The following is a 15,140-nucleotide window of genomic DNA, read 5'->3' as shown; positions in this document are numbered from 1 at the left end:
TTGTTGATAGTGATGTTTTCTCCCTGGTGCAGGACACCAGAATGTACAGAGGATTTGAAATTGGAAGTGATCACTATTTAGTCTTGAGCAGGATAAAATTGAATTTCATATTGAAAAGAATAACATGTAAGAAAGTTTTAAAGCGAATAAAAGTTGAGCAGCTCTCAGATGTGAACTGTAGACTAAAATACAGAAATATTATTCAAGAAAAAAATGAAAGAGTTTCAGAGCAAGAACCAAACCTTGGAAAAGCCCTGAAGAAAACACCAATTGATTCAGCCAGAGAGAGGCATGTGGTGAGGTTGTCTGCAAGGATAGAAAAATGAGAACTCCATGGTGGACACAGGAAGTTAAAGAACTGTGAAAGAAAAGAAGAAAGCATATCAAAAGTTCCTGGCAAATAAGTCAGCTTGTGCTCTTAGAGAATACAGAGACAAATGTAAGAAAGCTAAACACTGTGTAAAACTGGCTAAAAAAAGTCATGGGAGGACTTTGGTAGGAACATAGAAAATAAATATCAAGAAGGTGGAAAGATATTCTGAAGGTTGTTGAAGAAGCTGAGAAATTAAGGAAAAAGTGCTGTGAAAGGAATTAGAGATAATGAAAGTGACATGAAAACAGGAGAAAAAGATATCCTTGATGTAATTACTTTGAAAAACTGCTAAATGAAACAAGCAGTGATGACAGCACAATAGTAAAAAACATTGACCAGGCATGCAGTCAGGAATAGATATCCAAACTTGAAGTAGAAAAGGAACATCAAAAGCCTGAAATGTGGAAAGGTAGCAGTAGCAGATAATATTCAACCAGAAATGCTCAAGTATGGAGTTATAAAAGTCGTAAAGTGGCTGCACTGCATAGTTCAGAAGGCCTGGACAGAGGGATGAATTCCAGATGATTGGAGTAGAGCTCTCATAGTACCAATATTATTATTATTATTATTATTATTATTATTATTCAGGCCTCCATGGAGTCTAAAGACTCATCGTGGGAGGTCCTTCCTAAGAACATAAAGTCTGTCAAGACTCATCGAGGGGAGGTCCCCCCCTAAGAAACACAAAGTCTATCATACCACTCCTTAAACTCATTGACCATTCTCACCCTCACCACTCCATCAGGCAATGCATTCCACGGCTCAACCATCCTCCACGCAAAGAAACCACTCCTCACCCTCTTGCTCACGGTTTCCTTTCGTAACTTCCAGGGATGGCCTCTTGTCATCACTCCTCCCCACTATTTAACCAACCGAAAGAACTCCCCAGTGTCAACCCTGTAACCACCTCTCAACAGTTTAATTCCTCTCAATCATATCACCTCTCCTTCTTCTATCCACCAAACTCTGCAGTCCACATTCCGTCAGCCGATCCTCATAACTGTCCTTGTACAGTCCTGAAACCATCTTTGTCATCTGTCTTTGTATCCTTTCCACAGTTAATTTATCCCCTTCAAATCCTGGGGACCAAATCTGAGAACAATAGTTCAAGTGTGGTCTGATCAGAGACTTCCACAATGGAATGATAACCCTCTTATCTCGGCAGGTCAGTGTCCTTCTCATAATTGCAGCAATCCTCTGTGTTACCTTCACCACCTTTGCAATATATCCCCTGAACTTCAGGTTTCTATCAATCATCAACTCCATATCTCTTGTCTCCCCTACTTCCTCCAGTATAACTCCTCCCATAGAGTATGCAGTGTCCCATCGATGTTTCCCAAACCTCAAGACCTTACATTTTGCTGCATTAAACCGAGACCCCCATTCATTTGCCCATCTATCTAGCTTATTCAAATCCTCTTGCAGGGCTACCACATCTGCACTATTACTAATAATCATTCCCAACTTCGCATCATCCGCAAACAACTGAATATCCCCTTGCACTCCACTGGCAATGTCATTGATATAAAGGTTAAACAATATAGGTCCTAGTACTGAGCCCTGTGGAACCCCACGTGTAACCCTCTGTCTCCTTGAAACTGCTCCACCATACACAACTCTGTGATACCTATCAGACAGCCAATCCTGAATCCAGTTGACCAATCTGACATCCAGACCCATGTGCTGCAACTTAAATATCAGCTTATCATGTGGCACCCTGTCAAATGCTTTTGCTATGTCTAAGAAAATTGCAGTATATGCCTTTCCCTCATCTAATGTTCTTGTAACTTTATTATAAAAGGCTAGCATATTGCTAAAACAAGACCTCCCTTTCACAAATCCATGTTGACTCTCACAGATAACATTACCCTCATCTGCCCAATGCTGTATACGGTCCCTCACTACTTTCTCCAAGATCTTAACAACTACTGATGACACACAGACTGGCCTATAATTAGACACTTCCAGTCTGTTACCACCTTTATGCAATGGCACTATCTTACCTACCTTCCATTCCCTAGGCACCTTTGCCGAAGCCAGACTTTCATTAAAAAGCCAGGTGTAAGGCACTGTCAGTTCCCTAGCACATTCTCTCAAAACTCGGTGAAATACCATCCAGTCCCAAAGCTTTGCTGACACCCAGAGTACTCGGTATCTGAAACACACTCTCCTCCTGTACCTCTAAACCTTGAACCAGCTCTATCCCTCTAGCATTAAAACTGACTCCTCTAGGATGAAATACTCCAATAAAGTGTTCATTGAACAATTCCACTATGTCCTCTGCATCAGTCACTCTATCCCCATTTTTATCCCACAATATCATTCTTCCACAGTCACTTCTCCTCCTACTGGCCACATAGCTAAAAATTTCCCTAGAATTTTCTTTCGATCTTAGGGCCAATCTCCTCTCATATTCCAGTTTTGCTTTCCTTACCACACTAGTCACTCTTCTGGCCTGTGTCTTATATTCTTCATGCATCCTCTCTTCACCTGTCTCGTTATATCTCTTCCATAGCCTCTTTTTCACATGCAATTCCTGTTTAATATTGTTTGTCATCCAGTTTACTCCAAATTGTGTCCTCTTCTTCACTCGTGGTATACACCTTACCATTGCTGCTAACTAACAAATATTCTTTCACAATTTCCCACACACTAATGATATCCAGGCCTTCCAATTCCTCCCTCCATGAAACTTCCCGAAGTTGATGTCTAAGACTATTATAATGCAGGTGACTGCATTATAATTCCACATAAGTTCCCATCTCTTTGATACTCCTACATGTCTATTCATTTTCCAAGTCAAAACCACATGTCACTCTCTCCAACTGGTGGGAGAGATGTCATCTCAGTTATTATCAACTCTTCTGATGCTATATCCAAATCCAAAACTCTTGAACCTCTTTTTCCCTCTGTTACATGTTGCCTAAGACATTTGTTCCTCAAAAATTCTAGAATTTCCATTCCCCTATTGCTACATGCATCTTCCTCTCTCCAATTTATACTACTGTAGTTAAAATCTCCCATCACAATCATTCTTCTTGCACTTGCCAAACTTAGCTGTCTAAACATCTCCTGGTCCCCATCCCATATATAAAAAGGGAAATAAAACTAATGTGAGAATTACAGAGGCATTTCATTACTGAGTGTTCCTAGTAAGATATATGCAAGTATACTTGAGAAAAACGGTTGAGAAGGATTATGGAAGAGAAGCTTGGTGAAGAACAAGCTGCAATCAGGCCAAATAGAAGCTGTCAGGTTAAGATTATCATGGGAATATGACAAAGATCTGTATTTAAGTTTTGTAGATCTGGAAAAGGCATATGACAAGGTGCCAAGAGAGAAGCTATTCCAAACTCTACTGTTATATTGGTGTTAAAGGGGGCATTATATTGAGCAATACTTAGTCTCTATTTGAGTTGTAAATCATCAGTTAGAATTGAAGGAAGTACAGAAAGATAGTTTAATGTTAAATCTGGTGTCAGACAAGGATGTACATTATCTCCTCTCTTATTCATTATCTATATGGATCACATAATGAACGAAAGTGTTATTAAACCTGATATCAAAATTGGAGATATTAGTCTTAGCTCTTTGCTTTATGCGGATGATGTTATACTCAAGTCTGCAAGATTCCCTGACTAAATTGAGTGGTATGATAAACTTTGTGTTTCTCAGGGGGGGACCTCCCCTCAATGAGTCTTGACAGACTTTATGTCTTAGAAAGGACCTCCCTCGATGAGTCTTTTGACTCCTTGGAGGCCTGAATAATAATAATAATAATAATAATATGGTATGAAGGTGAGCATTAAAAAGACAAAGAAAATAGGTAGAAACATTGAAAATATCAACTGTATTGTGAATGGAGAACTTATAGAATATGTAAAACATTTCATCTACTTGGGCACGATATTTAGTGAAGATGGTAAGTTAAATATGGAAATAGACAACAGAATCAACAAAGCTGGTATGGTAGGAAGTCAACTGAATAAATTCATATGGAATAAGAGAGAAATTAGCCAAAGCACTAAATTAGCTGTATACAAGACAGTGTTCAAACCAGTTTTAACTTATGAATCTGAGAGCTGGGTCAGAAGTAAAACACTTGACCAAAGACTAGAGACCGCAGATATGAGAGCCCTGAGAAAGATTATAGACGTGAACAGATGGCATCAATGGCAATATCATATTAAAAACGAGGATATTAGGAAAGAACTTGACATCGTCAACATCCAGGAATGCATTAGCAGAGTTAATCTCAGGTGGTATGGTCACTTAAGCAGAATGGCAGAGGAAAGATTAACAAAAACAAGTATTCTCTGCCAGGTTGGCAGGAAAAAGACCCAGAGGAAGACCAAGATATAGGTGGATTGATACAGTAAAAAGTGCCTTAGAAGACAGAAATATAGGCCCTGATAATATTGGAGACTTGACATTTAACAGACTGATTTGGAGGAAAATTGTAGATAGGAAGTTAATAATGATGTAAATTTTTCATGTAGTACTATCATATCCTGTACACCCCCTGAGGGTATATATCAGAATTTGATGATGATGTCAATGACAAGAATTATGCAGGAGTAAAGATGTGTAATATATAAATGTGTGGAGTGAATTTGATTGGCAAAAGAACATGTTTTTGCCTGATGGACTTCAGCTAAATAGTTTTCGACTTTGAAAAGAGTGTTGCTTAGTAAGAGATTTCAAGTGCAAAATCATGGCAACTAGAAGTATACTGAGGGAATACAGTCAAATGTCTGTTCAGCCACAGTGGTGGCTGAACACACATCTGTCCTTCATATAATCAGAGTCTCATCGTGAGAGTGTGAATCTCTGAAACACTATCACATGCAAAGCTCATTCAACCATGACCTAAACTGATTCAACGTGTCTACATTTACAACACACACTCAGGCAATGCATTCCACTCACCAACCTCTCTCCATGCAAAGAACCTACTATTCACTCCTCTGCTCGCATCCTCCTTACATAGTTTCTAGAGATAGCTTCTTGTTCTACCCCCCCTCTCTCATCAAATCACATCCATTTCAGTTTACATTCTTTCAGTCTCTATCGTCATACTCCACATCCCAAAGACCAGTTATCATTTTTGTGAATCTTCTCTGGAATCTTTCTAACATATCCTCATCACCATGAAAACCCAGTGATCATATTTGTTTACAATAATCCATATGAGCCTGATTGAGGCCTTATACAGCGGAATCATAACCTCTTTATTTCTTCATATTAAGGTCCTCTGCATCCTTGCCATTATCCAGTGTGATGACTTTGTAACTTGTACAGTGTGGTACCTGAATTTCAAGTCCTTTTCCATCACTATTCCCAGATCTCTCATCTCCTTTATCTCCTTCAAAGAGTCCCCACGAAGTGTATACTTTTCATTCCATCGTTGCTTACCAAATTTCAAAATCTAACACTTTGCAACATTGAACTGATAGTTCCACTTACCTTCCCATTCATACAACCTTTTCAAGTCTGCCTGTAAGGCCATAACATCTACTTGGCTCTTTATTGCCTTCTGAATTTTGCATCATCCACAAACATCAACTGTTTGCGGATGATGCAAAGTGGTATAGATCCTCTTTCAGGATCTATACAACTTTCTGATATCTGTCAGCCAGTCACCAACCCAACTTACTAGACCCTTATCCAATCACATCCATTTCAGTTTATTTAACAGCTTTTCATGTCAAATTTAACAGCTTTTATTTATTTATTTAACAGTTTTTCATGCCTATCAAAAGCTTTTGCAAAATCTAAGTATACCATTGTATATTCATCTCCCTTGGCCAATACATTTGTTACCTTGTACAAAGTTGGTAAAATAAATCTCCCTTTAACAAACCAATGCTGATAACCACTTCTGTTATCAACCATTTTTGTATCCTAGTTTTCACCAATCTCTCTACAAGTTCAGATATACAGATTTGCCTATAATTTGTAGCCACAGTCTTATTTATGCATTGCCTTTATGCAGTAGAAAAATGTTACCTCCTTTCTCTTGGAACCTGTGCTGTTGTGTAAAGACTTATTAAACAAATATGTCAATGCTTCTGCCAATTCCTGGAATATTCCTAAAGACATTTGGTGATATGTCACCATATTCTATCACCTTATTGTCATCAAGCTTATTTATTTCCTCCACAATTAAGTCTTCCTCTCCAATGTTCTCTGCACCTCAGTTTTTTCATGATTTCACCCTGATCTGGATGAAATACCCTTATAAATTGTTCACTGAATAACTTAGCTATGTCTTCTGCAGCAATTATCATTTTAACATTTTCATCCATGAACATCATTCTTTACCATAAGCTGTTGCCTAAACTTTGCCTTGTCCTTTCCTCACAGAAGCCTTCATATGACTAGCCACAACCCAGGCAATCACTTCATGATCGCTCTCACCAACTGGAGAGAAGTGTGAAACCCCATTCAGAATCACATTCTCTGGTGAAATGATCACATCTAAAACTCTCGATCCTTGTGTGCCCTTCTTTACATACTGCCTATGATAGTTGTCTCTCAAGAACTTCATTTTCCTTATTCTCAAATGCTATCTGTTCATTTCAATCTATGCTGCCATAATTGAAATCACCCTTCCTTTGTTCACTAACCAAAGGACATGACTAGTGGAGCTCTCTGTGCTGGGGCCAGTACTCTTTCATTTGTATTTGTTCTTTAAGAGATACTTGTGCCATGAGAGGTTTTTTTAATTAACATGAAAAGCACAAATAAATAAGCACTAATATTTATTTAACACCATATATTTCAATCTGAATATTACAGGCTGTCATCAGTGGCAAGGATAGTTAATTACAAGGTAGAACGTGAACAATGGGATCTGAAACAGCTGTATGATGTTATACATGAAACAACACAATGGCAAAACTGAGGAAACATTGCATTATTAATTGTTCATTAACTGTATTAAAAAATATATATGAAAAAAAACTTTGATATATTTTTGTACATTATACGAATCATCCAAACTTAAATCGGAACAGCTGCTTTCACTATCTACGATATGGGAAAGTTTTATTCTAATTACGCATTGCTCAAGGTTTTTTTTTCTAATACAGTTAATGAATAATTAATAATACAATGTTTCTCCAGTTTTGCCATTGCATTGTTTTTGTATAACATCAGGAGGCTCTTATTATTCCAAATCAACCCATTGTTTGCATCCTACCTTGTAATTAACTATTATTGCCACTGATGATGGACTAATATTCAGGCTGAAATATATTGCATTAAATAAATATTATTACTTATTTCCTTGTGTTTTTAAGGGAATTAAAGAAATCATTCATTTGTATATGAATGATATAGGGAAAGATTTAAGGGGAATATTCAGTTGTTTGCTGATGATGTAAAACTGGTTAGGCAAAAGTTGTTAAAGTTGATGTAGATATCCTGTATAATGATATATATAAACAGGCATAGTGTGCTAGGATAAAGGTTATTTATTTAATATTGCAAAAGATTATGCACTTTGGGTTGAAAAAGATTACATTGCACATAGCAACTATACTGAATTGCAGGAAATTGATAACTGATTTGTGGGTAATGTTGAACAGAGAGTTGAAGTTCAGAGCATATAAATAATAAATTACACCAGTGGTGCACTCCGGATTTAATTTGGGGGGGGGGAAGCTGAGTAGACGATTTACAAATACACACTATGCATTGCATACAACCCATTGCCAGAGAGTTGACACCAGCCTTGACATATTTTTTTAATACGAGTCTTGCACTTGGTCAAGTTCCTAAAGAGTGGAAGGAGGGCAAGATTGTGCCACTTCATAAAGGAGGTGATCGAACTCGAGCATCAAACTATAGGCCTATCTCTGTGTCAGGTGTTGTGGTTAAGTTGATGGAGAAGCTTGTGAGAACTAGGATCCAGAGTTGAGTTGGCAACAATGGTATAATCTTTGATGGACAGCATGGATTTGCTAAAGGGAGGTTATGATTTAGTAATCTACTTACTTATTACAATAAAGTGACTGCTTCCTTGGACAGAGGAGAAGGATACACAGTAATATACTTGGATTTCACAAAGGCTTTTGATAGAGTACCTCATGATAAGTTGACAGTCAAACTAGAGCAGATGGGGTTGGATATTAGATTAGTGCATTGGATTGGAGACTGGCTATCTGATAGGTATCAACAAGTTGTGTATGGGGGTGCAATATGCAGGAAAAGGAAAGTCACTAGTGGGATGGCTCAGGGGTCTGTTTTAGGGCCATTACTATTTAACTTGTATATTAATGATATTGGGGAAGATTTGGATGGAGATATTCAGTTGTTTGCAGATGATGCAAAGTTGGGACGAACCATAAAGAGTAGTGAAGATGTTGTGGCCTTGCAAGAAGACTTGAATAAATTGAGTGATTGAGCAAGCAAGTGGGGATCTGGGAATGATGCAGAGGACACTGACATGTAGAAGTAGGTAGATTCTTGATGGAGCCAGATCAATGGAGCTTTCATTTCTTTAGCACATTCTCTCAAAACCCGTGGTGAAATACCATCCAGTCCCACAGCTTTACTGACATCCAAAGTACTCAGTATTTGGAACGCACTCTCCTCTTGCACCTCTAAACCCTGAACCTATCCTTTCCTATCCCTCTTGTATTAAAACCTTCTTTTCCAGGATAAAATACTCCAAAAAAATGCTCATTGAACAACTCCACTATGTCCTCTGCATCAATCACTCTATTCCCATTTTTATCCTGCAATGTCATTCTTCCACAATCATTTCTCCTCCTACTGGTTACATAGCTAATAAATTCCCTAGGATTTTCTTTGGAATTTTTTGCCAGTCTCTTCTCATATTCCAGTTTTGTCTTCCTTACCATGACATTTTCCTGTCCTGTGTCTTATATTCTTCATGTATCTGCTCTTCACCTGTCTCCTTATATCTCTTCTATAGTCACTTTTTCACATGCAGTTCCTGTTTAATATTGTTTGTCATCCATTTTACACCAAATTATGTCCTCTTCTTCACTTGTGGAATACCGCTTATTATGGCTGCTAACAAATATTCCTTCACAATTTCCCAAGCACTAATGATATCCTGGCCTTCCAATTCCTCCCTCCATGAAACTTCCCCAAGTTGATATCTAAGACTATTATAATCACCTGCCTTATAATTCCACATACTTTCCTATCTCTTTGATACCCCTCATGTCTATTCATCTCCCAAGTCAAAACCGCATGGTCACTCTCTCCAACTGGTTGGAGAGATGTCATCTCAGTTATTATCAACTCTTCTGATGCTATAACCAAATCCAAAACTCTTGAACCTCTTGTTCCCTCTGTTACATGTTGCCTAAGACATTTGTCCCTCAAGAATTCTAGAAATTCCATTCCCTTATTATTACATGCATCTTCCTCTCCCCAATTTATACTTCTGTAGTTAAAATCTCCCATAACAATCATTTTTCTTGCACTTGCCAAGCTCAAACTGCCTAAACATCTCCTGCTGCCCACCCTCTGTGCTCCTTGGTTTGTAGCAACACCCAAATAATATCCTGTCTGAGCCACTTCTACCTCACACCATACACTTTCAAAACCATAGTTTCTGTTTACAAAACCATAGTTTTAGTTACTTTTATTTACTTTAGTCATTAGTATTACTTTCTGATGCTGTAAATCAGTTTGTGATGTTTCTAGAACTGTAGCCAGTTGGATCTACTCCTTGAATTATTGGAGTTGCAGAAAGAAATGGTTATTATGATGCTCAGTATGCTAGAAGGTAAGAATTCAAATTATCAAAAGATGTAAATCAATGTTACTTAAAAAGTATTACAACTAGTCAGTTTTGCAAACTTTTTGTGACTCAGCAGTGAAATGTTACTGGTCCATGATAAATAAATAAATAATAGTAATAATAATGCTATTATTATTACATTTTAGACATGTTTGTTTTGTTACATTTTAGATATTTTTATACAGAAAAAGGCTGTGAAATATGAGTTCATTTACATGCTTCCTTTTTTTACCTTTTGATAATGTTTATTGTAGTCAGTTACCCGTAATCACCATAATGCAAAACTTGCAAAATGCATTAACACTTGTGATATCAAGCTTGTAACTTTTTTGTTTGTCTATACTGTCAGTCCATTTAAATCATCCAGGAATCATCTTTATTAGCTGTTGTCCTCCCCAACTTTGCATTAACCTCAAGCAACTGGTTATCCTCCTACTCCCCCCCCCCCCCCCCAAATCATCCCATATATAATTAATTTACAAATTAAACAGCAGTAGGACAGAATCTTGTAGACAAAAAGGAACTGTTCAATTCAAATTTTCTATACCATATACTATGGTTTATTGATGTACAACATACTAGGGCCAATTGATGTCTACAATAATACATCTGTAGAATACTACTCTTTGATGTCTATCTGTCAGCTGTCCTCTTATCCATGTCACTAGTTGCATATCTATTCCTATTTGCTCCAAATTGCATAATATAGTAACTGTGGTATTCTATCAGATGCTTTACAAAGTCTATCAGTATCAAAGCTTAGCCTTTTCCTTTAACCAACTCAACTGTCATTAAAGCAAGACCATCCATTTGGATGGTCTAGCCTTAATGAGTCTAATGTGTGTGCGTCTCTGTCATATCATCCCTCTTCATTATATCCACTAAACTCTGCAAATTACATTGTCTCAACTTTTCTTATATAATAGAATAATTTTCTTATATAAAACAATCCCTATCCACCTATTCCTGAATTCTGCCTTTAACCAACTTGAATAAAGAATTTATATTCTGTCAATCAACCTTCTTCATGGTGAAACCTTTATTAACAAAGCTCTCAACAGCTGTAGGATTCCTGCCTCTTCTGCTCAAGAAGAAATTATTCATAATATTCCCCTTCCCTATTTTAAAAGAATACAAACTTCCTGATCCTAATTTTCCAAGTGTCTAGATCCCTTGTTTTTGTAGGCTATCTTATTTTGGGCCATTTGGAACATCTGCCTTTGTCCTTTGTGAGGAACATAAATCTTGGATCTGAACTTGCTGAAGATTCCATCTGTAGTAAGCACAGAGTCCTGTAAAATCCAACATAAATTGTATATAAGAACAGATAACTTATTGAGTGTCTTTATAAGGAAACTTGTGAAATGTTACTACATTATCCAAAATTCAAATCTACTGGCTTGCATTTATCTCCCATATAGGACATAGTGTGTTTTTCAATTTGCTGAACTTTTCTAATTTATTTGTTTAGCCTTACTAAAGCTATTTTAGTTATTTTCAGACTTTCTGTTCACATATATTATGTTGTTCTATTTTTAGTTGCACTAAGATACCTTAGGTACATAGACAACAATTCTACAATTAAAATTAATTTATTTAGCATAAGTTATATTTTTTATTTATGATATTATTATTATTATTATTATTACCCTAAGGTCCCATGGAGTCACAGACTCATCTAGGTGGTTTCTTTTGTCATACACACACACTGCTCATCATGCCTTGCCTTTAACACATTCAAATCCTCAGCAGACATCACATTCTCAGTCAATGAATTCCAATCATTCAAAACTATGCATACAAAAAATCTGCTTCTCTAACTCCCTTGTTCACCCCCCCCCCTCCTTATACAGCTTCCAGGGAAAACCTCTTGTTCTCTCCTGATGTCCCACCATTTTATAAAAAACCTCTTCAACATTGATCCTATAACAACCCCTTACTAACTTGTATGTCTCTGTCATATCATCCCTCTTCATTATATCCACTAAACTCTGCAAATTACATCGTCTCAACTTTTCTTCCTATTCAACATTAAAGAGATCAGAAACTATTTTAGTCAATTGTCTCTGGATCCTCTCCATCATCTCTTCATCCTTTTGAAAACCAGGTGACCAAATCTGTGCCCAGTAGTCCATGTGTGGCATAATAAGAGCCTTATGCAATGGAACCAGAATCTCCTTATTACTACAAGTCAGTGTCCTTCTCATCAATGCCTGAATTTGTTGTGTTGTCCTCACAATTTTGGCAGTACGTCACCTAATTTTAGATCTTGGATAGTAACCCTTCCCATACTGCATAGCATTATACATGTCCACAAGGAGATGTACTTTGCATTATGAGATACTAAGGCAAGTGATGTGAAGTCTACCACCTTTACCACAAGTTGTCCCAGTCCTGAAAATACTTCAGGCACAAACTTTGTTTGCTTACACTTGGATAAAGGATTAAACCAAGTATATAATTTCTTGGTATCTTTAATTTAAATTTTAGATCCTTATCCACCATCACCTCAAGATCTCTATTTCCTCCAAAAATATATCCTCGCCAAGAGTCAATTCTGCATCCCATCTTTGTTTTCAAAATTTTAAAACGGTATTTTTTGCAATGTTGAACTGACATCCCCTCTCCCATGCCCATTCACTCAGTTTACTCAAGTCTTCTGCTCATCTGCTCTACTCCTCATAATTTGCCCCAACTTTGAATTCACCTGCAAACAGCTGTATATTCCCAGTCAAATCTTCCTCAATATCATTAACATGCAGGTTAAATAGCAGTGGCCCTAAATCAGACCCCTGATGCACACCACTAGTGACTTTCCTCTTCTGAGATATTGCTCCTACTTGCACAACTTGTTGATACCTCTCAGAGAACCAATCTCCAAACCAATACACTAGTCTAATACACAAGCCCATCTGCTCTAATTTGAATATCTATTATGCAGTAATTTGTCAAAAGCCTTTGCAAAGTCTGAGTATACTATTACTGTGCATCCATCTCCACATCCAATGCTGCTGTCATCTTATTGTAATATGCAAGTAGATTACTAAACCGTAACCTCCCTTTAGCAAACCATGCTGTCCATCAAAGATAATAATTATTATTATTATATCCTGGGAGACCCAAATCTATCCACACAATCTATCATATAATAATCATTCTTATTTTTGCTGGCTACACATCGAAAGAACTGACTAGGATTTTTTTTTTTCACTTCATTAGCCGATTCACACTCCTTGCTTTGTATTCCTCATGAAACTGACTATTACCACTCCTCTTATGTTGCCTCCATAATGCTTTTTTCTCTATATTGCATGCTTAATCTCTTCATTCATCCATTTCACACCTACCTTATTTAACTTTCTGACCTTTGGAATACATTTAGACATTGCATCTACTAGATAGTTTTTGAATATAACCCAAGCAGCATTGATCTCCTTTCAACCTAACTCCTTATTCCATGTTACAACTCCAATCTGTCTTCTGAGCTTCTCATAATCACCAGCCTTGTAGTTTCACATATACTCTTTTCTAATGGAAGTTCTCACAACAAGCAATTCTCTCACCTAGGTAATCACTTCATGATCACTCTCACCAACTGAAGGGAGATTTGACACCTCGTTTATAATAACATCCTCTGATGAAATGATCAAATCCAATACCCTCAATCAATCCTTGTATGCTCTCTCTTACATACTGCCTGAGGTAGTTGTCCCTCAGAAACTCAACGAATTCACTTTCTTTACTTCCTGTCGCTATTTCGTCATCCCAATGTATATTGCCGTAATTAAAATCACCATAATGATCACCCTTTTCCTATTTGCTTGGCTAATTTGCTTATAAATTTCCTATTCACTACCCTCCACATTATCAGGTCAATGGCAGCATCCAACAAAGTATTTCATTCTGCATATCTCTATCTCACAACACAATGCCTCAAAACCACTATCACTATTTTGCTGTTACAACTCTACCTTGTATGGACATAACTCTTTTTCTATCATCAATAATACTCCACCTTTCTCTTTACCTTTTCTATCTTTATGAAATACATCATAAAGATAGAAAACGAACCCTGCCATCTATATTCCTGTCAGGTTGTCACCCTTATCCAACTATGTCTCACTTATTGGAAGAACGACGCAATTGGAAGAACGACGGTACATTGCGCCCTTCGATTGGAATAGGCCTAAGTTCGATTCTCGTCGCGACGGGAGGAATCTTTATCTGGTCGATTTCAATCGAAGGTGAGTTAGCCGATCTCATACGGAGGTAGCAGGGTTTTTTCTCCCGGAAACTCGGGTTTTTCATCCCGCATACATACAAATCGGCCCTTCAGAACACACGCAATTTACAGACAAAAATTACTAGTTGTGGTGGTGTTGGAGGTGGGCGGCAGATGGCGTTGATAGAGATGATGATTCGTAGTAGAGGTTAGGTGCAGAGACAGTTGTAGATGTCCTCCCACGATGAGTCTTCGGACTCCTTGGAGGTATCAGGAATAATAATAATAATAATAATTATTCGAACAATTTTTGGGGGAACGAACTCAATCAATGCAACCATTTCATTTGCCTTGTTTCTGAAACTTCTTGCAATTATATATAAAGAAGTTTCATTGATATCACTTATTAGATGCGACATCTCTATACTTTCCTTGAACCATTTCTTTTTCTTCTTACTCATCCCAGAACATTCTTCAGATCCAACTATTTTCACCTAAGTCCCAGGTAATCCCCTTTCATTTTTGTCTACACATGCATTCACATCCTCTTGCAGCATCAACCTTTTTTTTCCATGCTGTGTTCCCCTGCATACCCTTAGTCTCCCCATTTCCCTGTTTGTCTTGCACTTGTTCTCTCATTCTCTATGCTCATTGTACTCAGTTCTTCATTCATAACCACCACTTCAATCTCTCCTTTCTTATTCTCTTGCTCTTTCACATTGCTTCTCATTTGCTCAGATTCATTCTGTGCACTCATTATC

The 15,140-nt window shown here is 37.4% G+C and overlaps 1 protein-coding gene across 3 annotated transcripts in view; it reads left to right on the top strand.

Annotated features, from left to right (window-relative positions):
- RyR (Ryanodine receptor) overlaps positions 1 to 15,140 on the top strand; it is a 1,703,288-nt gene that overhangs the window by 1,381,687 nt on the left and 306,461 nt on the right. For all 3 annotated transcript variants that reach the window (XM_090399345.1, XM_090399347.1, XM_090399344.1), the window contains exon 96: positions 10,061 to 10,142. In XM_090399345.1, coding sequence (XP_090255471.1) covers positions 10,061 to 10,142 — 82 coding nt within the window. The remainder of the gene's footprint in view (positions 1 to 10,060; positions 10,143 to 15,140) is intronic.

This window comes from Typopeltis vanoorti, chromosome 10 (genome assembly GCF_054136105.1).
Source record: "Typopeltis vanoorti isolate ZY-2024b chromosome 10, IOZ_Tvanoo_1.0, whole genome shotgun sequence".
Taxonomy (NCBI): domain Eukaryota; kingdom Metazoa; phylum Arthropoda; class Arachnida; order Uropygi; family Thelyphonidae; genus Typopeltis; species Typopeltis vanoorti.
This window is presented reverse-complemented; position numbering and strand designations above follow the sequence as displayed.